Source organism: Saccopteryx leptura, chromosome 6 (genome assembly GCF_036850995.1).
Source record: "Saccopteryx leptura isolate mSacLep1 chromosome 6, mSacLep1_pri_phased_curated, whole genome shotgun sequence".
In the NCBI taxonomy this organism is placed as follows: Eukaryota; Metazoa; Chordata; class Mammalia; order Chiroptera; family Emballonuridae; genus Saccopteryx; species Saccopteryx leptura.
The window spans coordinates 37281230-37306495 of NC_089508.1; the positions used below are offsets into that span (position 1 = coordinate 37281230).

The 25266-nt window shown below is 40.3% G+C and overlaps 1 protein-coding gene across 5 annotated transcripts in view; it reads left to right on the forward strand.

Moving 5' to 3' along the window:
- PPP2R5E (protein phosphatase 2 regulatory subunit B'epsilon) overlaps positions 1–25266 on the forward strand; it is a 166813-nt gene that overhangs the window by 87826 nt on the left and 53721 nt on the right. For all 5 annotated transcript variants that reach the window (XM_066342796.1, XM_066342795.1, XM_066342794.1 and 2 more), the window contains one exon: positions 24235–24336. In XM_066342796.1, coding sequence (XP_066198893.1) covers positions 24235–24336 — 102 coding nt within the window. The remainder of the gene's footprint in view (positions 1–24234; positions 24337–25266) is intronic.

The following is a 25266-nucleotide window of genomic DNA, read 5'->3' on the forward strand; positions in this document are numbered from 1 at the left end:
TGCTCTAGAGTTTGCATGTCATCTCTTAACCCGATACTTAGGGTGTTCTCTAGTCCTCCTGCCTTCTGCAGAGGATAGTCCTTTGGTTTTAACCTACCTGTGACCTCAGCCAACACTTATCCACCGTTTATAACTTCCTTTTATACCTTTCTATGGGGTTATGAAAATGTCAGTACATACAAGCATATATGTATAAATATTGTTTTTTGTAAACATAAAATTGTATACACACTCTCTGTAACCTGCTTTTTACGCTTATGCTTACTATATAATGTATATCAGTACCTATAAAGCTGCCTCATTCAGTCTTACAGCTCCATAATATCATTGTGTGGATGTGCTATAATTTATTTAACCAGTATCCTATGAATGTCCTTTTATGCATCTCAGTTTGCCCTTGTGTGAGAACATCTGTATATTTGCTGAATTTTAAAAAAAGAGTCTTTCTTTTTTCCTGTTTCTGGGCCTTCATGTATTCCCTGCCTCCGCTCACCGCCGTGCCCCCCCCCCCCCCCCCCCAACTCTGATTCTTCCTTTCCTTTCAGGACCTGGCTGAAAGTGCTACCACTGTCTCCTGAAAAGGGCCCGAGGTTTCTTCTTGGCAACCTACCCTTTTGGTCTCGGTTGTTTCTCCAGTAAATTAGTTTATTTGTTGTTTTCTTTTTTCTTTTTTTTTTTTTTACTTTTTTTATTTCCTGACCAGTGGTGGCGCAGTGGATACAGTGTTGACCTGGGACACTGAGGTCCCAGGTTCGATCATCAACGTGATTCCATGGTTGCTGGCTTGAGGAAGGAGGCACTGGCTTGGCTGGAGCCCACTGGTCAATGCATATATGAGAAAGCAATCAATGAACAACTAAAGTGCTGCAACTATGAGTTGAAGCTTCTGATCTTTCTCCCTTCCTGTCTCTCTCTCTCCCTTGCTTAAAAAAATCTTTTCACTTATTTCTCTGATTTTTCTAATTAGACACTAAGCACTTCTGGGCAAGAAGTGTGTCTTGCACATCACTGTGGCCTCCTAACACCTCCTAACTCAGGCCTACCTGAAGTTGATTGAATGAGTAAATGAACCCTCTTAAAATGTGAGCATTTCAGGTATTTGAATCACGATTAAGATACTGAATGTCATTGGATTCTACTCAGTTTTTAAACCTAGTATTTGGCATAATCCAAAAATTCTTTCATTCTTATGAAATAGCTTGGTCCTAAACCAGCTTTGGTCTCTTAAAGGAGACCATATTCTCTTCTCTCCTTCTACCCCTCTTTCACTATTGCCAAAATTTTTTTAAAATATATTTTTATTAGATGTGTGTTTAAAATATTCTTGATCCCTACCTTAGGAGGTATTGAATCTGTAGCATGCATGGCATTCCAGGGCATTAGAAAATTAACTTTCTACATTAACTTTATGGTTCTCACAGGTATAATTTATTTTTCCTATCTCATGATTTGTGAAATTGCTAACTACTAACTTTGTGTGGTTCTTAGACAATGGGTATATTCACAGAGAAGGAGGTAGTGTTGGAGAGTAGAAAGAACTTTGGAAGCACATAGACGTGGTTCAAGTGCCAGCCCTGGGCCACACTTGCTTCCTCACCTTGGATAGAGTCCTCCAGCTTTGGACCCTTGGTTTTCATGTGGTGCTAAGAGGTACATGGAATTGAGGGGAAGGGGGCGGTGGTCCTGCTTACCCTGCTACATAAATAGTCCAACTCAGTAGAATTGTTGTGATTTTGTTTGTACGTCAAGATGCTCAACCATCTCAAATATATATACAACCTAGTAAGCAGGGTACTTACCACTCTGTAAAGAGGATTGGAACCAAGTCCCCACTTGGTATCCTTTACTCCCTTTCATCTTACCACCCTTTTATATAGAAATTCTGGAGTTGCTCTTGCTCACCTTCCTTATGTTTCTTACCTCCCTTTTGGGTGTTTTGTGAGGATTTGCGATGATGAGTGTAAAGCACTTAGAACAGTCCCTAAGACACAGCAGACATTCAGTCAATAGAATTATGATGTTTTGATGATTTTGTTATAAGACACTTGATTTGATACTGACTGGTAGAACCCAGAGTCCCTGGCTGTGGACTGACGATGCTCTATCAGCTAGACCTGTTATATGGCATTGCTTTAGTGTTCTCAAATTCTGTAATTCCAAATGGTACTGCCTGTTGAACAGTTACTCTCCCCACCTGTTCCTCTTTCTAATTACTGTAATTGAAACTGCTTCATTAGGCTTAGTGGAGGACATATCTAGTGCTCTTAATGAAATATCAATGAAGCGATAGCTAGGTTTTAGACACCAGAATGGGTAATGACTTGTGACAGCATGTTATGGTGTCAGCATTATTTCCAAAAGCTTTGGATCCAATCTAGTGGGACCTGTACTTTGAGAATTGCTATTTCTGTTAGGGGAAAAGAAGAGTGGCAGATAAAAGTAATCTGTTAGTGGTGGCAGCCATTTATAGCTTTTACATGAAGTCTGGATATCACCTACAGGCTGCTAGAATTAAGAAAGAAAAACAACTTTGTTCAGACAAAACAATATAGTACTTACCTGAAGAGTAAGTAGTGTGGGGTAGTGGAAAGAGCCCCAGAAAGAGAATGTGGAAGTCACTCATTTCTCATCATTCACTTCACTAGTGGTGATATCTTGGGTAAGTAATTTCTGCTTTAAGCCCGAATTTCTCCTATTGTAAATGGAGGGACTGATGATTCTGTCTCGCATCCTTCAAGTTGTGGAAACGACCAGCTCTTGGTTAACAGAGCCTATGAACTTTAGAATGGGGTCTGCCATTCTTAAAGTTTACAAACCATTGGCCAAAGTAGTTGCTTTAGGTGAGTGGTTTGTTTTATGTATTTCTCTTGGTGTCCTAGCTGATGGAAAAATGAGAATTGGGACTTGTAGTTCCTTTGGCTTTGGCACATTCAGCTTTGTATCTTCTCAAGGTCAGACTTCTGTCCTTGAGCAGTCGTCTTACCACGTTGTGCTCATGTTTCCTGTTGGCTCTGTTGCCATGCATCCATTTGAAAGATTTCTTAGAATTTCTGACTCTCTCAGTAATCTTTTGTTAAAATTTTTTTTAAAACCAGACTCAAACTCTCTGTCTTTTGTATTCTTTATATTGGCACGTCTTTCTTTTCAAAATGTCTCTTGGTGATAGTTCAATTGTGAGCTGAAATTGAGTTAGTGCAGCCATTATTTCGGTTAACTCTAGGTAATGTTTACTGAATGACTTAGAACCACACTTTTACATTTTGATGTTAAAAGAAAAGGCAGGGCCCTGCTCTGTTAACAAACTCACAGTCAGGTAGAGAGGATACTTATGTGAACAAATAAATATATCATGTCATAAATGCATTAATACAAGGCAAGGATGGAGTAGCAAGACAGGTGGTTAGCGTGGGTAGGTAGGAGTGGTGAAGGAAGGCTTTAAAGTGAGTGAAGCCTCAGTGGCGTATTAAAGGTGAATGTGTATTTTTCAGGAGGCTGAAATAGTGTCGAACTGAAGAAGAGAATTACACGATACAAAAGAATTCCCCAACCTTACGATTTATAGTCAGAGAGACACAAATAGTGCTGTTGTTCCAAGAGAGAGAGAGAGAGAGAGAGAGAGAGAGAGAGAGTGTGTGTGTGTGTGTGTGTGTGTGTGTGTTGGGGAATGGGAGGAGGTGAATGGTGGCAATTTAAGATGTAAATGCTAACCAGATCCTGAAAGAACTTCATGGACAATGGATAACCCTTGAGAAGTTTAAGGCGGCAGTTGTGTGACACAGTTAGATTTATTTTGCAATGACAGCATGCCAGATAGATTGGAGAGGCTGAAATGGAAGCAGAGAGGCATTTGGGTAGTTGTGGAGGGCCTAAACCAAGCACAGGTGTGCATGTAGAGAAGGAGAGGAAAAGGATGGCATTAGAGACTCACTTAGGAGGCAAAATGGAAGCCCCTTAGCATTTGCATGGATGTTTGGAGTGAGAGGGGAAGGTATGTAGGACAGTTTTGGTAGTTTGTGGTGCTGCTATTTGAGAAGGGTACAGCAGGAGGGAGGAGAGCAGGTTTTGGGTGGAGGCTGAGGAGTTGATTTTTTGATGTAACTGAGGTTTTGGGAGACCTGGATGTAGAAAGCTAGAGATAGAGATGACTAGTCATCAGCATGGAAGCTGGGCAGGGGAGATAGGAAACAGTGACGGAACTCCTGGTGCACCAGGGATTGTTATACATGAGTGCAGTGGTACTGGTGGGAGCCAGAGGGTTGAGGGGTGCATGAAATCTGAACGTGTTGAGATGATTGCTGTAGATGATGATTGCACCTACAGTGGTAGAATCTTGGTGTACAGTCTTGATTAGAGTAGTACCCTACCTCTTCTCTCCTGCAGAAAGTATACCTTGTTGCACTGGTCGTTGCTGTTACTAAGTTTTTGTAACTTGATTTTTCTTGGTTTCAAAGTCAGCCCCACTCTTGTTTTTTATTTGTTGTTTGTTTGTTTGTTTTAGCTTTTATTTATTGATTTTGAGAGAAGGAGAGAGAGAAAGTAGGGGGAGAAGTGGGGAGCATCAACTCGTATTAGTTGCTTCCTGTATGTGCCTTGACCAGGCAAGCCCAGGGATTTTAACCAGCAAACTCGGCATTCCAGGCCGACCCTTGACCCACTGCATCATGACAGCTCAGGCAGCCCCACTCTTTTTTTTTTTTTTTTTTGTATTTTTCTGAAGTGAGAGGTGGGAGACAGAGAGACAGACTCCTGCATGCACCCGACTGGGATCCACCTGGCATGCCCAATAGGGGGCAATGTTCTGCCCATCTGGGGTGTTGCTTCTTTGCAACCAGAACCATTCTAGCGTCTGAGGCAGAGGCCATGGAGCCATCCTCAGCGCCCGGGCGCTCTGGCCAACTTTACTCCAGTAGAGCCTTGGCTGCAAGAGGGGAAGAAAGAGACAGAGAGGAAGGAGAGGGGGAGGGGTGAAGAAGCAGATGGGCGCTTCTCCTGTGTGCCCTGGCTGGGAATTGAACCTGGGACTTCTATAGGCTGGGCTGATGCTCTACCACTGAGCCAACCAGCCAGGGCCCCAGGCAGCCCCACTCTTAATCTGTGGTTAAAAATCTATATACCTCAAACCATAGGTGATTTTCCAAAGTTAAATACTTTTTATTTTAGATTTTTATTTATTAATTTTTAGAGAGAGAGAGAGAGAGAGAGAGAGAAGGGGGAAAAGCAGGAAGCATCAACTCCCATATGTGCCTTGACCAGGGAAGCCCAGGCCTTTGAACCAGCAACCTCAGTGTTTCCAGGTTGATGCTTTATCCACTGCGCCACCACAGGCCAGGCCAAAGTTAAATACTTTTAAGATAAAATATTTGAGTACATTTTTGTCTTTTCTATTGAAGTCTTTCCTTGAGTCCTTTCTGTTGCTTCTTAGCCACCATTAATTTTGTTGTTCCCACTTTCTAATTATACATTGTCATTTGGTTATCTAAGTGCTTAATCTTTTTTTTTTTTTTTTTTACAGAGACAGAGAGTCAGAGAGAGGGATAGACAGGGACAGACAGACAGGAACGGAGAGATGAGAAGCATCAATCAGTTTTTCGTTGGGCATTGCGACACCTTAGTTCAGGGGTCCCCAAACTTTTTACACAGGGGGCCAGTTCACTGTCCCTCAGACCGCTGGAGGGCCAGACTATTAAAAAAACTATGAACAAATCCCTATGCACACTGCACATATCTTATTTTAAAGTAAAAAAACAAAACAGAAGTAGTACTGTACGTGAGCGACGCCGTGCTTTGTGGCGCCGCCACATACAGTACTCCAGGATCCTGTGCATCCGCATCCTGTGCTCCTCTCACTGACCACCAATGAAAGAGGTGCCCCTTCCGGAAGTGCGGCGGGGGCCGGATAAATGGCCTCGGGGCCGCATGTGGCCCGTGGGCTGTAGTTTGGGGGACCCCTGCCTCAGTTGTTCATTGATTGCTTTCTCATATGTGCCTTGACTGCGGGCCTGCAGCAGACCGAGTAACTCCTTGCTAGAGCCAGTGACCTTGGGTCCAAGCTGGTGAGCTTTGCTCAAACCAAATGAGCCTGCGCTCAAGCTGGTGACCTCAGGGTCTCGAACCTGGGTCCTCGGCATTCCAGTCCGACGCTCTATCCACTGTGCCACCGCCTGGTCAGGCTAAGTGCTTAATCTTTTATACATTCTTTAATTTAACTGGAAATCACAGCTCTGTTTAGCCTCTTAGTAGAATAATATGGTTTTATAGAAAATTATGAAGTCGCAATTAAAGGTCTCAGTCTGCCTACACAGAAGTACTTTCTTCACTGCATACTGTATTGGCTGAAGGACAGAGAGTTTATTTTTGTAAAATAACAACTATCTGAAAGGAGCATTGGGAACAATAACTACCAGGGGGAAAGATGAAATTTCCATTTTTCATCTTCCTGCATCTGATAAGGAATATAAATATACATCCTGGCCAGAATTTGCCTGGGAGGTGCCTCTTCAGACCCCAAGGAGATAAGATCTGTCAGAGTGGAGGGCTGTGGTGTTGTGGAGGTAGGCTGCTTACACCACTGGAAATATAAATTAATGGAAGAATGTGGAGTAGTATCTATTTGGGAAAGGCATTTAGGAACTGAAGTTTCTGTAAGCTTTGAGGGTAGGGTAAGTTTACAAAAGCTAGGATCTGAGAATTAAATGAGAAAGTAAAGAATTTCTTGGTACTTAGAAAAGAATTGAAGGTTATGATAATGAAGATTACCAAAGGACATTTTAAGAGTAGATCAGGAAGAATTCACTGCTCCAGGTTAGGAGCAGATTGTTACCATTTGTGATTTACCAGAGGGTAGAGAAACTGGCAGGCATGACATCCTTTCCTTAATTACCATTTTCAGCTACCACATTGTGCTTCTTTAGTTAGTGCTCATTTAACAATATTAATTTAGCATCTTAGGGTGTCCATAGATTGGTTTCATTGGTCAGTGGACCCTCTAATGTTCACTGCAAAATTTTGTGTGTTTTGTATATTTTTGTGGTAGAACAACAAAGCTTTTGATTAAATCTCAAAGATATCGGACTTCAAAATGGTTTAAGCTTGATTTTACCACAGGTGCAGGGGTTGCTTTGTCTGACTCTTCAGATTTAATGTTCCCCCAGCAGCCAAAGGCAGCCTTAAGTTGCTTGGTTAGCCTGAATTTGTAGCAAGGGAGTCAGAAGATTTGAACATGCCTCCCCCTCCATGATGGACCCCAGTCTTAGAAGTATGTGTGTACAGTCCATTTTTTCTTTTTGTTGTCCTTCCTCAGTCAGTAGTATAGACAGACAGACCTGGGCCCAGTGCTGCTACTTACTTAACTGTGATCTTAGATGGTCTTAACCCTTGTAAGCTTGTTACCCCACTGTCACTTTGTAAGGTTGTTGTGATGTCATTATTATTATTATTATTATTCATGATACCACCTCTACTGCTTCTGATAGTCTTACCTTTTTTTTTTTTTTTTTTTTTAAATTCAGTGAGAGGATGGGTGGCAGAGAGACAGACTCCTGCATGCGCCCTGACCAGGATCCACCTGGCAAGCCTACTAGGGGGCAATACCTTGTCCATCTGGGGCATTGCTTTGTTGCTCAGCAACCGAACTCTTCTTAGGGCCTGAGGCAGAGGCCATGGAGCCATCCTCTGTGCTGAGGGCCAACTTGCTCCGATCAAGCCACGGCTGCAGGAGGGGAAGAGAGAGAGAGAGAGAGAGAGAGAGAGAGAAGTGGGGGGGGAGGGGCAGAGAAGCAAATGGGTACTTCTCCTTGTGCCCTGACTAGGAATTGAATCTGGGACATCTACATGCCTGGCCAACACTCTAGCACTGTGCCAGCCGGCCAGGGCTTACCTTTTTCTTTAGGTAGATTAGTCAATTTTACTAGCCTGAAAGCTTTTTGTCTCTTCAAGGTGACCTTCCATATTTTTTCTATGACTGTTTGTTTTAATCTTCACTTCTGTCTGGGTAATTTTATTTTTACATCTATTATTTTTTCTGGAGGACCCTATAAATGTGCATGTGTCTGTGTAATTATGTTACATGTGTATATCTGCTACCCTTAGTGAACCTAAATAAAATTTTTCCTACTGTACTTGCATATTCATGTCCATACTATATTAGTAATTTACCATTTCTCCCTTGTAAACATTCTCTCAAGGAATCTGACAGGGATTTTAATATGTTTAGTTTTTATTTAAATATGATAAGGAGCTGTTTTTACTTAGGGAGCAACTGACGACTCATGATCGCTATTTGCTTCATTTATAAGCTGTCGTCCTTCTGGCTTACGGCTTTACAGATTGTTCAGAGTTTTCAAGATACTTAAAGTTGTTTGGCAGCTATGACTTGTCTAGCACAGATGTACCCAATACTGTTATTTCACTGGAAAGAGAATACTTCTATGTCCCGTCTCTGTTCCATCCTGGCAACAGAATTTTGCAGAATAAGTTTCAGTACTGCATTCAAGTTCTGGTTTCCTTTTGCTCCTACCTTTTAGTTTAACCTTGAAACTGAAAATACGGTTATAGTTATAAGCAATATCTGGGTGAAAAAATCTATCAAGAAAATGGGTAAAAACAACTGGGAAATATTGCCTAAGGTATTTGCAAGTGGGTCATGGATAATTCTAGCACTTGGTGCTAGTTCATATGGTTCAGCCGTCTCTGTACTGAAGACGGAAATGAGAGAGAGGGATTTATTTATTGGTTGATTCTCTCAGAAGAGAAAGCTGGTTACACCAGTGTAAAAAAGAGAAGAACACGTGTCCTCAATGTGTAATTCTCAGAGACAGTAATGCTTGAGGCAAGAATTTGGCAAGAAAACAATGGACAAGTCATTTTCTGGAGGTAGTTGGCTACTGACCAATGTGAAAAGCCAAATTTGATCTGTAGATGAAAACAAGACATGTGCTATCCAGTGACTTCTGTGGAGGAAGGTGCCTCTGGAAAGTGAGGATAAAATAAAGGACTTTTAGAGTAAGAATGCCTTTACAACGATGGATAGAGAGGCGGGGGTGGGCTGAGCAGCGGAGAAGCGGACTGGAGAGACCGCAGCCTGAGGCAGCGTGCGGTCTGGGCTAGGCCAACGCTGCCAGGATCAGGGAGGCACGGAGAGGAGAGGGTGCTTCTGAGTAAAGACAGGACTGGTTCTAACTTCTTGGTAAGTTGGAGAATGAGTTTATTTTTAAATAAAACAAATAAGCAAGCTATATTGGAGAATATGATGTTTCCTGACCTTTCAGAACTGTAGGGGACAAACGGAGGAGGGGCTAGACTGATAGGGTTAGGCACTAAATGGGCTGCTCTGAAGTGCTGTGAAGTTTCCCTTCCTGAGGAAGTTAAGTGTGAGAAAAGGTAGAACACTTTGGAATACTGTAGGCCTCTTCCTTTTGTGGCACTGTTGGCTTTTTCTCTTAGGAAAGTTAGAAAATTTGTTAAGTTTAGACAATAGAGAAGGCCTGGAAAATTAAGTTTTATATTTGTACTGGCCTTAGGTACTATATGAGGAGTCTGTTATGCCCTATTCTGAGAAGTAGGTAGGAGTAGTTAGTTGAGGCATAAAATACTAATAGGAAGGCAGTGATCTTTGAGTGCACATTTAAAATGGAAGCAAACAGGGTTGGTTTCTTTCTGCAGAACTTAATCCACACTCCTGCTTTGCCCCCTAAGATGAGGCGAGGCTGGCATGACTCAGTGAGGCCCAGGAAGGAGGGCTGTCTGTCCTGCCCTCTCCTAGAGGGGCCTGTATTACTCAACCGTGAGCAAGCAGCACTAGCCAAGCAGCACTAGCCGGTGAGGAGCACTGATACTCCGGGGTAAGATGTAGTTCCCTTCGGGCATGTTTGTTTTCATCACCCAGCTGCTAGCTCAAGACTTTGTTTTACTAATGGGGGGGTCACAGAAACAGACAAACACACACAGAACAAGGGACAGGGATAATTTTTGCAGCATTTCCTGTTTATTTTTAGTGATTACAAGTAAGAACATGTATTGAATAGCCACAAATGTGTACCAGGAGCCTCAAGTGTTTTAATTCAGAATTCAAGAGTTTTCTTTCAGCATTAGCTGACCTTGAGCCATGAAGTAGTTAAAGCAGATATTAGAATATATCTGTTCTCAAAAAAGCCCTGTACTGTCACTGTTTTATCAACTTGTACCCCTTGGTTCTTACAGAAATCTCTTACTTGACCAGTTTTTGTACCTTTCTGGGTTTTAGGACCTGCAGTCCCTGCACAGTGAAACGAAGTAAAAACCTAGTGCCACAGGCTAGCCTGCCTGTGCGTGGGGCTGTGCTTGACTGAGGACGCCAGCAGGGCGAGGGCCTGCTCTGGATTTGTACCCAGTAAGCACCATGACGATGGCAGTGTTTACACCTCTATTCTTGGATTTCAAGATTTAATATCAACAGTCTTCACTTTTGGATTCACTGCTACATTTCCAATTTTGGAGACAGTACACTATAGTTGTTTCTGTGTGGGAAATACTTCCCTGTGATGGTTTTGTGTGAGGATAACAGACTCTGGGGAGAATTAATTTAACATTACTGTCACCATTTCAGCAGGTAAAAAATTGCCTACTATTTTCAGCCAAGTTTAATCTGGAAATAGGAGCCTAATGGAGTGGAGGGTTCGTGGTTGGAGTTTGTGGGTAATAGGTAGGGGGGCAGGGATGGGTCCAGATTCCAGAGGTCTTAGCAAGCTAAGTAGAAGTTAGACAGTCTTGTAGACAGCAAACAGGAAGTTGCTAAGGTTTTTGAACAAGAGGTGAAATTCAAATGATATTCTTCTTTTTCTTTCTTTAGCCCCCACAAAGAAAATTTGTACCCTCCTGCCAGCTCCTTAAAGGGGATATAGGTTGGCACATTTAACCCAGGGTGGCTGACGGCAGAGGGCTGTTGTCCTGATCTTGTCAGGTGGTGGCAAAGGAAGAGGAAATGGAGAATATTTAAGTGTTTATTAAAGAAAAGAATAAAAAAGGAAAACAAAGGGAAAAATACCTGTAGTTTTATTTATTTTTAATTTGTTATTTATTGATTTTAGAGAGAGAAGAAGGGAGACAGAAACATCAATTTGTGCCCTGACGGGGGATCAAACCCATAACCTTTGTGTGTTGGGACAGTGCTCTAACCAGCTGAGCTAACCAGCCAGGGCCAATACCTATACAGCTAGTGCTCAATTGGTTCCAACAGACCGTCGTAACACAATTTGGTTGTAAGTTGAGTAGGCTATATGTACAGTACTGTGAAATGATGTTATAAAAATCTTTAAGTAATATTTGATCATAATTTTCTTTCATTATTATTATATATCATAATTTTATTTGTTCATTTTATGCCATTTGTATCATCTCTACACCATTTTGTTTCTTATTTTTACATTTGTCAGGTTTAAGTAAAAACACTCCATTACTAGTACAACTGGTTTAATATTTGCAAAGACAATTTTCTCTTGGTAGACATCTTGGGAAGGGTTTGATGAAAAATATCCAAGACACAAAACACAAATTGCTGTACCGAGTCTGAGATAACAGTTGAAATGGTGCACACGGAGATGGTAGTGCTGCCGGAAGCTGGTCTGCACTGCCGTATGCCCAGCTGGGCAACGCTTGCACTGCCAGATGCGGAGCAGTCGTGGCTAGCGACTGTGGTCGTAAAGTCGAATGGTCGTAAGTTGTATAGGTCGTAAGTCGATTACTATGTGTAGTTTTATTATTATTATTATTATTATTATTATTATTTATTTTTTTTTTTTTGCATTTTTCTGAAGCTGGAAACAGGGAGAGACAGTCAGACAGACTCCCGCATGCGCCCGACTGGGATCCACCCGGCACGCCCACCATGGGGCGACGCTCTGCCCACCAGGGGGCGATGCTCTGCCCATCCTGGGCGTCGCCATGTTGTGACCAGAGCCACTCTAGCGCCTGGGGCAGAGGCCACAGAGCCATCCCCAGCGCCCGGGCCATCTTTGCTCCAATGGAGCCTTGGCTGTGGGAGGGGAAGAGAGAGACAGAGAGGAAGGCACGGCGGAGGGGTGGAGAAGCAAATGGACGCTTCTCCTATGTGCCCTGGCCGGGAATCGAACCCGGGTCCTCTGCACGCTAGGCTGACGCTCTACCGCTGAGCCAACCGGCCAGGGCTGTAGTTTTATTATTTAAATTCAATCATTGTTCACATATTGACCAGTTTTCTCCTGTTTTGTTTTTTGTGAGATTTCCCCCTTAAATTAAAATAAATTAGATATACTTAACATGCAACATAATTTTAAGAACAAACCTTAGGCAGTGAATGTTCTATGAATTTAATAATTCTATATACTCATAAAACCAAACCCTAGATCTAGAACATTGTATCACCCAAGAAAATTCCCTTGCAACCCTTTCCTATTTTGTTTGTTTTGGGTTAAAAATATTTTCTAATCTTACTATATATAGTAATTTATATCGATACTATATACTGTAGCTAGTATATATACTATATGTAGCATATGTAGTATATACCAGGGGTAGTCAACCTTTTTATACCTACCACTCACTTTTGTATCTCTGTTAGTAGTAAAATTTTCTAACCGCCCACCAGTTCCACAGCAATGGTGATTTATAAAGTAGGGAAGTAACTTTACTTTATAAAATTTATAAAGCAGATGTACAGCAAGTTAAAGCATATAATAATAATTACTTATCAAGTACTTTATGTCAGATTTTCGCTATTTGGCAGAATAAATCTTTATAAAACAACTTACTGTAGTTAAATCTATCTTTTTATTTATACTTTGGTTGCTCCGCTACCACCCACTGTGAAAGCTGGAATGCCCACTAGTGGACGGTAGGGACCAGGTACACATATATATATGTAGTATAATTTATATATAAATACATACAGTATAATTTTGGATTCTTTCAAAATTATTTTCTTAGTATTATGATATAAGCATGATTTCATGTTGTTAAATATCACTTTTTTTATTTCTGATTTTAGAGAGAGAGAGACACACACACCACAGATAGGAAGGGAACGAGATGAGAAGCATCAACTTGTAGTTGCATTACTTTAGTTGTTTATTGACTGCTTCTTATCTTTATCGGGGATGGGGGTGGGTGGGTGGGGGTTCTGGCCAAGCTAGTGATCCCTTGAAAAGACCGGCAACTTTGAGATCATGTTGATGATATCATGTTCAAGTCAGTGACCTCAGGGTTTCGAACCTGGGAACTCATCCTGGGTCGACACTCTATCCATTGCCCCACCACGGTTCAGGCATGTTGTCAAATATCTTTTTAGAACATCATTCTTGTGGCTGCCTAATATGCCACTATGTGACTATACCATTATTTATTTAACTGTTTGCCCATTTTGGGACATTTAAACTGTTTCCAAATTTCCAATATTAAAATTAACACCACCATTTGCACCAAAGAGACATTGTGAAGGAGTAAATAATAAGTCTTGGTGATGAAGTGCATAACATAAAACAGATGTAGGATAGGAAGAGTCAAAGAAAACCCCAGAAGGTTAGACAGACTTGGGAAGGTGAGAATAGAATTCTCTCTTAGGGGGGCATGGAGGTCAAAGAGGATGAGATTGGTTTTGACTAGAGTGAATCCGAGATCTAGTGAGATGTCAGAACTGCTCTGTATGTAACTAGAAATAATCAAACTAAGACATTTATGTGGCCTGGAAACAGAAGTCATAGTAGAAAAGGTGACAGAATTGAGAGGAGAGCATCATGCTAAGGATTCAGCCTCGCTCTTCCTTGAGTTCTAGGGCTGATTTGTTATTTTGAGATTTGTTTACATGTTCATTGGGTAAAGTGATGACTTTGAGACATTCGTTTGACTTCTGTATACAGTATCCCAAGATCCAGAATGTGCAGAGGCAGATTTAACAGCGGGTGCACTGAGAGCGCGCCCTGGGCCCTGACTTGTGAAGAAGGGCCCATGAAACCCCAACTTGACACTTTTTTCCAATGTAAGGGGCCCAATATTTTCTTCTGCGCCTGAGCCCTCACCTGACCTTAATCTGCCTCTGAGAATGTGCTTTATTTTCTGTTTTGTTTCACACTAAGACCTAATGTGGTTGTGCTAATTCTGAGAAAGAACACCAATGTGGGGTCTCTTATCTTGCCTAGGCTAAGGTTAGAGCACCTGCTATTTGCTTTTCTTCTGGTTCTACTGGAGTCTTTCCCACTAAAACAGAATTGATATATTTACATAAGATAATGAAATTATTTGAATTAAGAGAATTTACTGTATAGAAGAAATAATGTAATAGGAAATAACTAACTTTTGAGTAAATATGTATAGGTTTACTACCTTTACCTCTGAAAATCACACAAAAATTACTGAAAAGAAATAAAACTCACAAGACCAAAGCAAAATGCAGAGATCTCAGTGTCTAGTTTCCATTTTGGAAACTAGAAAGCCAGTAAGCTGGTGGTCTCTATCTTGGCCTATCAGAGAAAGCTGAACCCTAAGCATCAGCAAGGAAAGTCCGGAAGTGGCCAACTCACACCCCATTAACTGCAAGAAGGTCAGACAGATGCCTTTACAAATAAGGGTTCTTGGGGGCAAAAATAGGAGACTTGCTGGAAGTTTGTATAAGAAGTAGCTGGAACTCCTGATCATACCCTGCTCCCCCCAACCAGCTGCCAGGTGACTGCTCCTCCCAAATCCCAACAAAAAACTGAAAGTTTACTCTCTGGAGAGGCTAAACTGGAGGGAGTCTGGACTCAAGGACATTAGGCGCAGCTGAGAGCAGCGGACACCTTTCTGAAAGTAGTGGGTACATTGAAAGCAGTCGGATAAAGAACACCCTCTCTTCCCTTCAGCTCCCAGATCCCTTGCCTGTAGTCTGGAAATGGACGATTCTTCTCTGGAGGGGAAAAGACCTAAAGGCACCAATTAAAGGACAGTTTTAGAAGGTGAAAGGGCGATGGTAAGAGGGTGGTGAGGAATAATAGCCCACCTGGTCTCAGCACAGGCAAACCTTCTCAGTGCCACCCTTTCACACACAGTTCCCGTTTTAAATGTGACTGGATGTGGCATTGTAAGAGCACAGATTTTCTGGGTCGATTCCTCTCTCCTGACACTGTCCTTGCTATCAGTTGTTATCAGTACAATCAATTGGTTTTGCATGTTTTGAACTTGATATAAACGTGCATGGAAGGGGCTCAATTAAAATGTTTTCCTCTTTCCCTTGCTCCCCCTACCCCATTTCTTTCCTGCCTTTGTGGCATCTCTGTCACCTGATGGGCTTGCCATAAGTCAGAGAGAATGGAACGAGTCCTTATCTTCATACGCTTTTTTTCTCTTGCTTCTTTATAACTAAATGTTGATGTATTTCTCAAAACTATATCGTATATTTAGATTTGATTTTTGATCTGTGTTCAAAATCTGTTGACTGCTCTTGATCTCTCATGAATAGAGTCCTTTCTTCCATTCAGTTGTCAATGCTCTGATCCTTCTAAATGCTGAATGCTGAAGAGATCAGATTATTTCAAAACAATCATTATAAGTTAAATCAAGTTACACCAATTGATCAAATTATTAGCTAAATACTGCTCCCAGCAGCAGCAGCCAATAATGCAAACAGATTTTTTAAAGTGTATACAAATGTGAGTACTGTTTATACCTAGTAGATTTTGAAAGAAATACTTGATAAAGGAAATATAAGTAAAAATGATGACATCCTTGTGAGTTAGGAACATAGATAGCGCATGCTCGGGTTTCTGTCACTTTAGTCTTGTTTGCATTTTGCTGCATACTTAAAAATTCAAACTGGGCAATATCAATTTCAAACTTCCTTTTTGTTGCCTTGTTATTCCCTTTCTTCCACTGATTGTTAAGCATCTCTTCCCATTTTTTAAGATGTTTCTTCTGTCTCACTTCAGAAATCAGCTTTAATAGTATAGATGCTATGTTCTAGAAAGCCCTGCTAATACAAATTTAAAGTATAACAATGAATGTGTAACAATAACGTAGTCATCAACTTCAGAAATATTTTAAATCCTCTTCTAGATTTCCAGATGTTGTAAAGCAAATCTCACAACTGTCACAAATGCGTGTTTCTTAGTCACGTGTAAACAATGCACTCAGTCTTTGGTTCTGGTTTGGTGAATATTTTCTCTCAAAGGTGGTTTTATTATAAAAGGGGACAGCCCTGCTGGAGTGCTTGAACACACATGTGCATTACAGTGTAGTGTTGCTGATACCTGCACTTGTGGCAAACAAGGGCATTGTGAAGATTGTTTGTCTCAAGGAATCATATTCAACTCAAGTGAATATGTTTGAGTAATAACTTCTAGAAAGTCTTGTCTGAAAATTTGAATTGTGTTGTTAATATTACATAGCAGTGACAGTTATATATTTATCATCTTAGAGAATAAAGTTAGTAGTGGATGGCTCATAATTAGGAAGTTATATTGATCTCTACATTTCTGCTCTTTACAGTAAGGCCTTTATGTTAGAATAAGGGATCTTAATGGTTTCACAAGTTCAGATAACATTTTTTTATTTAGAAATTAAATTTAATGGGGTGACATTGATCAATAAGAGTACATAGGTTTCAGGTCAACATCTCTATAGAAGTTCAGTTAACTTTTAAACAGGCATGTTTATTCACATAGATGGTGAGGAATAAAAAGAGACTATATGCCTCGTGTGAAGTGGAAACTTCAGTAGATTTATTGTGGTAATTAAAAGACATATTTTGGCTTTAGAAACAAATTACTGATTAAACAAATTTTGAGTAAATTACATTAAGTCCTAATTGAAAGTTTAAAAATTTTGCCATTTGTTCCCTATTCAGAGCATTAGCTTAAAAGATATTTGCTCTGATTCTAAGTCTCTTGAGCATAATTACAGGGGCTTTGGGACTTTTTCCTTATTTTTATTTATCAATAATCTATAATTACTTTAAATGGGGCTGAGAGTCAGGTTTAGAAAGTTCTTTTTTATCATTGAGACTGTTAAGAATTCTTAAATTTGCTGTTACCAAAAGTAGCTTGATATTATATGTACGTAGTTTATTATTTATGACTTTGTTATAAAACATAACATAGCAAAGTATCTAGACGAATTTTGTTAGGATTTTAGTTCTTTTTTTTTTAACTTTTTAATTTTTTTAATTCATTTTAGAGAGGAGAGAGAAAGGGAGAGAAAGAGACAGAGAGGGAGAGAGAGAGGAGAGAGAGAGAGAGAAAGAGAAGGTGGGGAGGAGCTGGAAGCATCAACTCCCGTATGTGCCTTGACCAGGCAAGCCCAGGGTTTCGAACCGGCGACCTCAGCATTTCCAGGTCAACGCTTTATCCACTGCACCACCACAGGTCAGGCAGGATTTTAGTTCTTGTTGGAGTTTGAATATTTAATACAAATTCTAGTATGTTTGAAAATAGTCTCTCTTCAAATGTCTGATTTATAGCTTTAAAGTAAGTTTTACTTATGTTCACATTTTTTGTTTTGCATTTAATAGTTTTAAAAAATTGTATCCACAGTAAATGTTAATTAACTTTTCTGAGATTTTCTTTTCCGGATTTAGTTTTACTATTTCTATTCAGACACGTTTGTTGGGCTAACACTGAATACCATGAGAATAATGCTTAATGACCTAGCTTCAACATTGCCACAGGAGGATATTAGTGAAATTGTTACTTGCATGAGGTCTTAATACAAATAGTGCAAAAGGAATAAAGACGCTTTTCAATTTTCTTGAATGTTCTCTAACATCATTCATTTAATCCTTTTTTGGTTAGAAAAATTTTCTTTTAGATGTAATCTTAAGAAAATTGATTTTATATTTTTGATGCCCTTGTATTTGTATTGGCAGTTTTCTTACAGTGTTACATAATTGTAATGACATTAATTTCACATAAAAGGTCAACTAGTTCATCTGTTTTTATCCCAGAAAGATGACACTTAATCATGTAGAAAATATGATTGCAAAGCACAGAGAAGTTCATTTAAATTGCCTTGTTCTATAGCGGTCTCCCAATCACAATACATGCCTGGTTTACCTAAGCCTTAAATAATAATAGTACTAGCAAATATATAACTAACAGATATTGGAACTATTCATTTAATAGTTTGTTTCTTTTTTACAACTCACTGTGTTGTCATTACTCTGTTTTGTTCAGTGTTAATCTTGGTAGATATTTATGAGTAGCTACTAGGTTCTAGCCACATTCAGTTCTTTTTTAATTTGTCAGTCATTTTTCTTAACAACAACAACAAAATGGCATCAACATCTTGGTGTAAAATTAGTATGTAGTTCTATGGAGATTAAGGGATTAAGGACAGCGAATTGTTGGTTTCTGTAGTAATTCGATTGACTATTTAAAAATAAGAAGAGTTGTATTTGGATATTCAAATCAAAAGTAAAAGTTTTTTGTTTACTCAAACCTGATGAAAATAAACCAAAACACATCTTTCTTTTTTGCATGTTGGTTCATGCACTGGGAAACGTTTTAGTCCCTTCTTTCACATTTGGCCAAGACTTACTTCCACACTTATTTCTCGGCACCATAGTTAACAGTAATTAGCAGGAAACTGTAAGAACTGGAAAGTAAGAGAGCAGCCCTTGCCTTGTTGTGGAGGCAAACAGCTGTGAGGTCCCTCTCCCTCCCTTTGTGCTGCAGGGAGTGCTGCTGAGTTCTCACCAGGAGATGTTCTTCATTAGTATCAGTGTTCTTTTAGGGTTGTCAGATTTAGCAAATAAAAACAGAGGGCATCTAGTTATGTTTGAATTTTGGGACATACTTGAGCTAAAAATTATTTGTTTATGTGAAATTCAGATTTATCTGGCAATCCCAATTATTTCCATTTATTGTGTATTAGGTGCTAGGCATTCAGAAATTATTAAGGAGTATGCAAGGGGCTCAAGATCTATGGGGAAAATAAGAAGAAGGGATTCGAGGAATAGGAACTCCAGAGAGGAAACTATTATAATTAAGATGTTTGTTAATGAGGCTCTGAACCAGACAGCAGGAATGAAGAGACTGTTGTATTTCCCTGTTAATGCTGAGCAAGGTGATCAGCTTATACCCGAATGCTCTCAGGAAGGTAAACAATGTCCATGGGTGCCATTAAGGGCCACTAGCAGGCCAAGAACCTAAAGATAATAGCAAAGGAGAGGTGAGAAACTAAAGAGTAATAAAAATCATACAAAGATGGCCCTGGCTGGTTGGCTCAGTGGTAGAGCGTCGGCCTGGCGTGTAGAAGTCCCGGGTTCGATTCCCGGCCAGGGCACACAGGAGAAGCGCCCATCTGCTTCTCCACCCCTCCCCCTCTCCTTCCTCTCTGTCTCTCTCTTCCCCTCCCGCAGCGAGGCTCCATTGGAGCAAAGATGGCCCGGGCGCTGGGGATGGCTCCTTGGCCTCTGCCCCAGGTGCTAGAGTGGCTCTGGTCGCAACAGAGCGATGCCCCTGAGGGGCAGAGCATCGCCCCTTGGTGGGCATGCCGGGTGGATCCCGGTTGGGCGCATGCGGGAGTCTGTCTGACCCCCCCCCCCCCCTGTTTCCAGCTTCAGAAAAATACAAAAAAAAAAAAATCATAAAAAGAAATGGGTAGGGGAATGTTAAATTAGAGGAAAAAACAGAGATAGAAGGAAGTCTGGTCTGTACATGGTCTTCACGGGTTGGGTTGGGGGTGTGCCAGAGAACAAGCCTGTGTAGTTCTGTGTGACTGAACAAGCCATCAGCCCTTTGAACCTCACTTTGCTTATCTGTGTGATGAAGGTGCTGGATGAAGTAGTCTCTGACGTGATCTGATTCTGGATGCTGCATAGTGGAACCCCTGATCCTGGGTTTTCTATCTGAATTTAATACCTGTTCCTGCCATTCCCTTAGCCTTGCTTTCTGTCCCTACAGTCACTTTTTGGAGGTCAGTCCTGTGCCTCCAAGCCTTCAGTTTGATTCCAGCATTCAGTGTTTATTATAATGTCTTTAGTATGCAAATGAACTAGACTACCTCAAAGACTCTTATTTCTTAAACTTTTTCCTTTGCATTGACACCAGTGTAGATTAAAATAAATAGTTGAAAATAAATCCTTCTAATAGAGTTAAATTTTTTCTTTTGTTCATTTTTGATAGTCTGCTCCTGAATGAATAAAAGAGAAGGTTTATGGTTAGAGCCTCATATATTTAAACATATTAGAGAAACAGTTTGTGATTTTAGAAATACCTGGATGCATTTTAACTTCGTGTCTTAGACTCTTTACAAAACTGCTTCATGGTAGGGAGTGATGTGGGTGGCTCCTGTGGTCATAATGTATTTTCATAAGCATACAACTGCCATTACCTATTTAATGATACTATCTATTTAAGTCTCTAGCCCTGGCTATAAATCAGAAATGGCTGCTAGTGATAACAGATTTAAATGGAAGCAAATTTATCATTTTGAACAGTGGTTTTTAACCATTTGTAGAGCTAGGAGGTCTTGAAAATCTAATGAAAGCAGCTGGAGCTTTTCCCAAATTGGACTCACACATACGAAATGTTGCAGGAAAATGAGGGGATTTAGAGAACCCCTCCAAGCCCATCCATGGATAACCCAGTTTTAAACTCACGATTTTGGAGCTAAACTGTGCAGTTAAATTGATTCATTCATTCAGTCCTTCAGTGATTCAAGTTTGAACTAGACTCTTAAGGTATTATGGGAGGCTCTGATTTTTAACTCTCTCCTGACAGTAATAATCTTGTTCAAACAAATTCAAGAGCTCATTTTCATCTTAAAATTAAAGACATAACTTACATATTATATGTCTTTCACTTATGCTTTTTATAGATTTAGGACTTATTGGTGTATCCCAAGAGGAAAATAGCAACTATCATCCGTATTCTTCTTGCTTTAATACAGCTTTTTAAAAATTTCCCTTAAGTTACTCATATCCATTCTTATCTCTATAGTTATAGCCACACCATTTTCAATTGTCTTTTTACCTAAATCTATATAAATATTTCTCTGTGCTTTCATATAGCCATCATCTTTAATGTTGCACAATATTCCACTAAGGTGATGTATCTCTTTGATGATGGACATAAAGCTTATTACCAATTTTATGCTTGAAAATTTTTTTTATTGATTGATTTTAGAGAAAGAGGAAGGGGGAGAGAGGAAAAGAGCAAAACAGCAAAACATTGATTTGTTGTTTCACTAACTTATGCATTCATTGGTTGATTTTTGTATATGTCCTGACTAGGGATTGAACCCACAACCTTGGCATATCGCTGCAATACTCTGAGCTGCCTGACCAGGGCCCAATATACTTTTTGAAGAATGTTGTAGATGAGCATTTTAAATAGTTTATTTTTCAGTTTCATCTTGAGTTATTTTCTTAGGATAGATTCTCTAGGATGTGAGCAATGATCATTCATTCATGACATTTTTATTAAGCACCTATTATGTGACAAACTGGGTCAAAGACTTAGCCATTTCCATGCCACCTGATGATACGCTTTGACATTCTTTGCAAATGTTCCAGAGAACTACTTATCCAGCTGAGTCAGCTCTTGATTGTGTCCAGCTCAACAGATCTTTGCTTCCTTATTACTCATCTGGTGAATGTTTAGCAGTAAACTCAATAAAGCACTTATTTTGTGACTATTTATGGGATGCTTCGATTTTGCTAGAGGAAATAAATGTGAATATGACATGAATATCTTAATTAGTTGGGAGACGGAAACAAATGTGTGAATAAGCAATTGCTGTACCGTGTGGTGGGGACTGTAAGAGTTTATATGTCCAAGAGTACAGAGGAGGAGAAGTTTCTTTTTATCCAGATTTTACCATATGGAAGCCATTTTCTTTTTCTTTTTATGGTTTACTTTCACATTTCAGGAGAGGAAGAAAACTTGTTATAGGGTACAGTAAATATAAATGACTCAGTTAGAATGAAAACCCTATTCAGTTTTTGAAATACATATATAGTTTAAGGAAGATTCAAAAACAAGAAATTAAAAGAACATTGCCCTGCGATTGTAGTATGACTGACTGAAGAGAAGTCAGGTTGTTGGTTATCTGAAAAGTCACTAGTTTCTTTGTATATATAATTTCTAATAATCATTGGAAGGCACAGAAATAAAATAGTAGAACTGTACATACTGTCATTAGTCAACATTCTAATATAATTTTTTTCGGTCATCTAAACTAAAGTAGAGCAAAAGAGGTGGTCTACCTACTCTCTAGAATACATGGTGGAGCATGACAGCCTGGTTCAGTTGTAACTGCTGGTTCCTAACTGTAACCTTAGATCTTAACACTTGTGCTTGTTTTCTCAATGGTGAACTGGGATAATAGTAGTACCCAGTTTATAGGGCTGCCAAATCCAATAGATCCTGCTCTGTGCTCATCTTGATCTCAGAATAGCGTTTGCTGCTGTTAACTTCTTTCTTAAGACATTTTTTCTTAGCTGCTGAGACCCCCAACTTTACTTCTTTTCATCTGCCTCCTACTTCTTCTGTGGCTGTTCTTTTTCTGTCTGATTTCTAAATGTTGGATGTCTAAAAATCCTTTCCCTCTCTGCTCCATTCCAAGGTGTCCCATTAGTCTTGTTTGTCACCGTCGTGTATATGCCGACCAGGCCTTATGTCTCCAGTCTTGACCTGCTCAGCTTTGAGGCCCAGATTTATATGTCTGATTGCCTCCTAGATATTGCTCCTTTAACATACTCTTCACTGGATCTCTGGTCTCCCCTCCAAAACCTTTTTTCTTTCTGAACTATCTCCATCTTGGGTAAACAGCATTAAACTTGAGTCATTCTTGATTCTTTCCTTTCCCTCACCCCATATATCCAAGTCAGCAGTATATATATTAAATCGCTCTATTTTTGTCCATCTTCTCTGTCACTATCCTAGTTCAAACCATCATCTCTTACTACTTTCACAGGCTTCTGACTTGTCCCCTTCCTGTCTGTTCTATACATAGTGACCAGAGTCATTTTTTTTTTATAAAGTAAAAATCAAATCATGCAACTGTTTAAGATCCACTAGTGGCTTCCTATGTACTTAAAATAAAGTCAGATCTTTTCAATGCTTACACATCTGGGCTCAGTTTCCATAGCTAGAAAATTAGATAATCTGACTTTAATTAGAATCTAAGCTCCATGAGGCCACAGATTATTATCCGCTTTGCTCACTGCCATTTCCCTAGTGTCTGGAACGGTGGGTGCACATACATAATGGGCACTTAATAAATACTCTTTGAATGAATAAGCACATTTAGATTATATGTACCCCCTAAAGCCTTTCTTCTTCCCTCTTTCATTCAGGTCAGAATTTTAAAACATAATATTTTTTATTTTCTGCATTATATAGGAAGTTCAGCAGAGGCTTCTGGTGCAGTATCTCCTTGCTTTTCCTTTTTGCTTTCTACACATATACTAGCACCCCCACCCCACCCCAGTTTTCTTCCCCTATTCTGTTCTTCAGAGCTGAGGATATGCTTGGAGATAACTTAGGATACTTAGGAAAAGATAGTTGAGTGAGTAGGACAAGCAGAATAGAAACGGAAAAGAAACCCTGAGAATAGTAGCAGCAGCACTTCCAAATAAGCATTTTACTGTAGCAGTCTTGGAATATGTACAGAAATCGTATAATGGACCATTTTCACCCAGTTTCAGTGGTTACAAACTCATGGCCATTCTTTGAGCAGCTAGGGTGAAGGAATGCCTGGCTTATAGAGGTTTGTATCTTACCCTGGGCATTGTTATTATTTTGTAAACCAACTGAGAACAGATTGGCTATGATTTTAAGCATGTTAGAAAGTTCAAAAATATCTTCTGTGATGGACTTTTTGTGAATGCCTGAAATTTCACCATTTGACTGTAAATTTGCAAATGGTGAATAAGCCTGAGAAGGGAAATACAAGAAGCCCGTTATCAGTTATTTGTGACTTAGTGAAAGTTGGTTATTTAGCACCCTGCTTGACTCGTGAATAACCAAAGCAGGCTTTGATGGAAGGTGCGCAGCCATGGGGACTTGGGGTGGGAACGGCCATATAAGGTTAAGGAGTACTGTTCACCAGGGTAGAAGGTGCTGCTTGCAGCTCTCCAGCTTTGCCTAGAGGTGGTCCCGACCTGAAAGCCTATAGAAAGAGGTCCCTGGTCCAGGTCAGTGGCGCTCCTGTCATCTGTCATCTGGGTTCCCTTTGGCTGGCTGGAAAGACCTTGTGGGAGGCTGCCCAGAGGTGCTTCCACCTAACCCTGATGCTTGTTTATTTTATTTTTAGGTTTCCTGCAATATATTCAGAACGCTCCCTCCTAGTGACAGCAATGAATTTGATCCAGAAGAAGATGAACCTACCCTTGAGGCATCGTGGCCGCACTTACAGGTACTTGGAACTACCATTTGTTATAAAGGAAAGATCCATTAACTTATTAGCTGATTAGCATGGGAATTTCTTAAAGGCCTTTGTTCACTAAGAAATCAAATTACAGTACATTAATGGGAAGCTAGAGAATGCCCTTTATGTTTCTTCTGCTTCTTGATAATTAGGATGCCAAAAGAATAAAATAATAACATCCATGTAATGCTTTAGTGTAGCCCCTCCCGTGTCACAAGTCCAGCGGCAGTTCTTACTTAGAGTTCTTCTGTGAGCCTGCCCGCTGGAACCTCAAACAAGAACAGAGTATTTTCACATTAATATTAGTTAGATGTGATTAGGTCACAGAGTACATATCTCATTTTCAGCGGTTGGTAGCCTGGGGACTTGTATGCCTGTCTTCATGATAACCACAAATGTGTTTCTTTAGCCTGGAAGGGCAAACACAAAGTGCAGTAGCTATTTCAGAGTGTTGTAAAGAAGAGCAACAGCTGAGGGAGAGCTTGTGTGACGGCCCGAGAAGGCCATGTTTTCCAGTTGTGCTCACGAGCCGGGACAGATCAGGGCCACCCCTTCGCCTCCTTTCCCGGCACCAGGCTCATCTGTGGTGCATTTACTTATTCACACTGGCCATTTTCCATCTTCTCTCCTGGCTGTCTTCTCTAGGCCAACATTTCTCAAAAGAATAGAACAAAGGAAATTTTATGTAATGAACCCCGAAGTCATCTCCACTGAGTCGGACTGTCCTCGGAGCCTAGTCCTCCGAGAACTAGCCGGGAGGGGAAGGATGGAAGAACAGGAATATGACCTTGCACATCTTCACCCGAGGCGGAAGCCACTGCATCTTTGCAGCTGTGCTCGTGGTTACTAGTTGACTTTCTGAAGCGCCGAAAACTGTGCAGCAGGGAGATAAGACCTAGAAACATTCTAAGGGTTTTA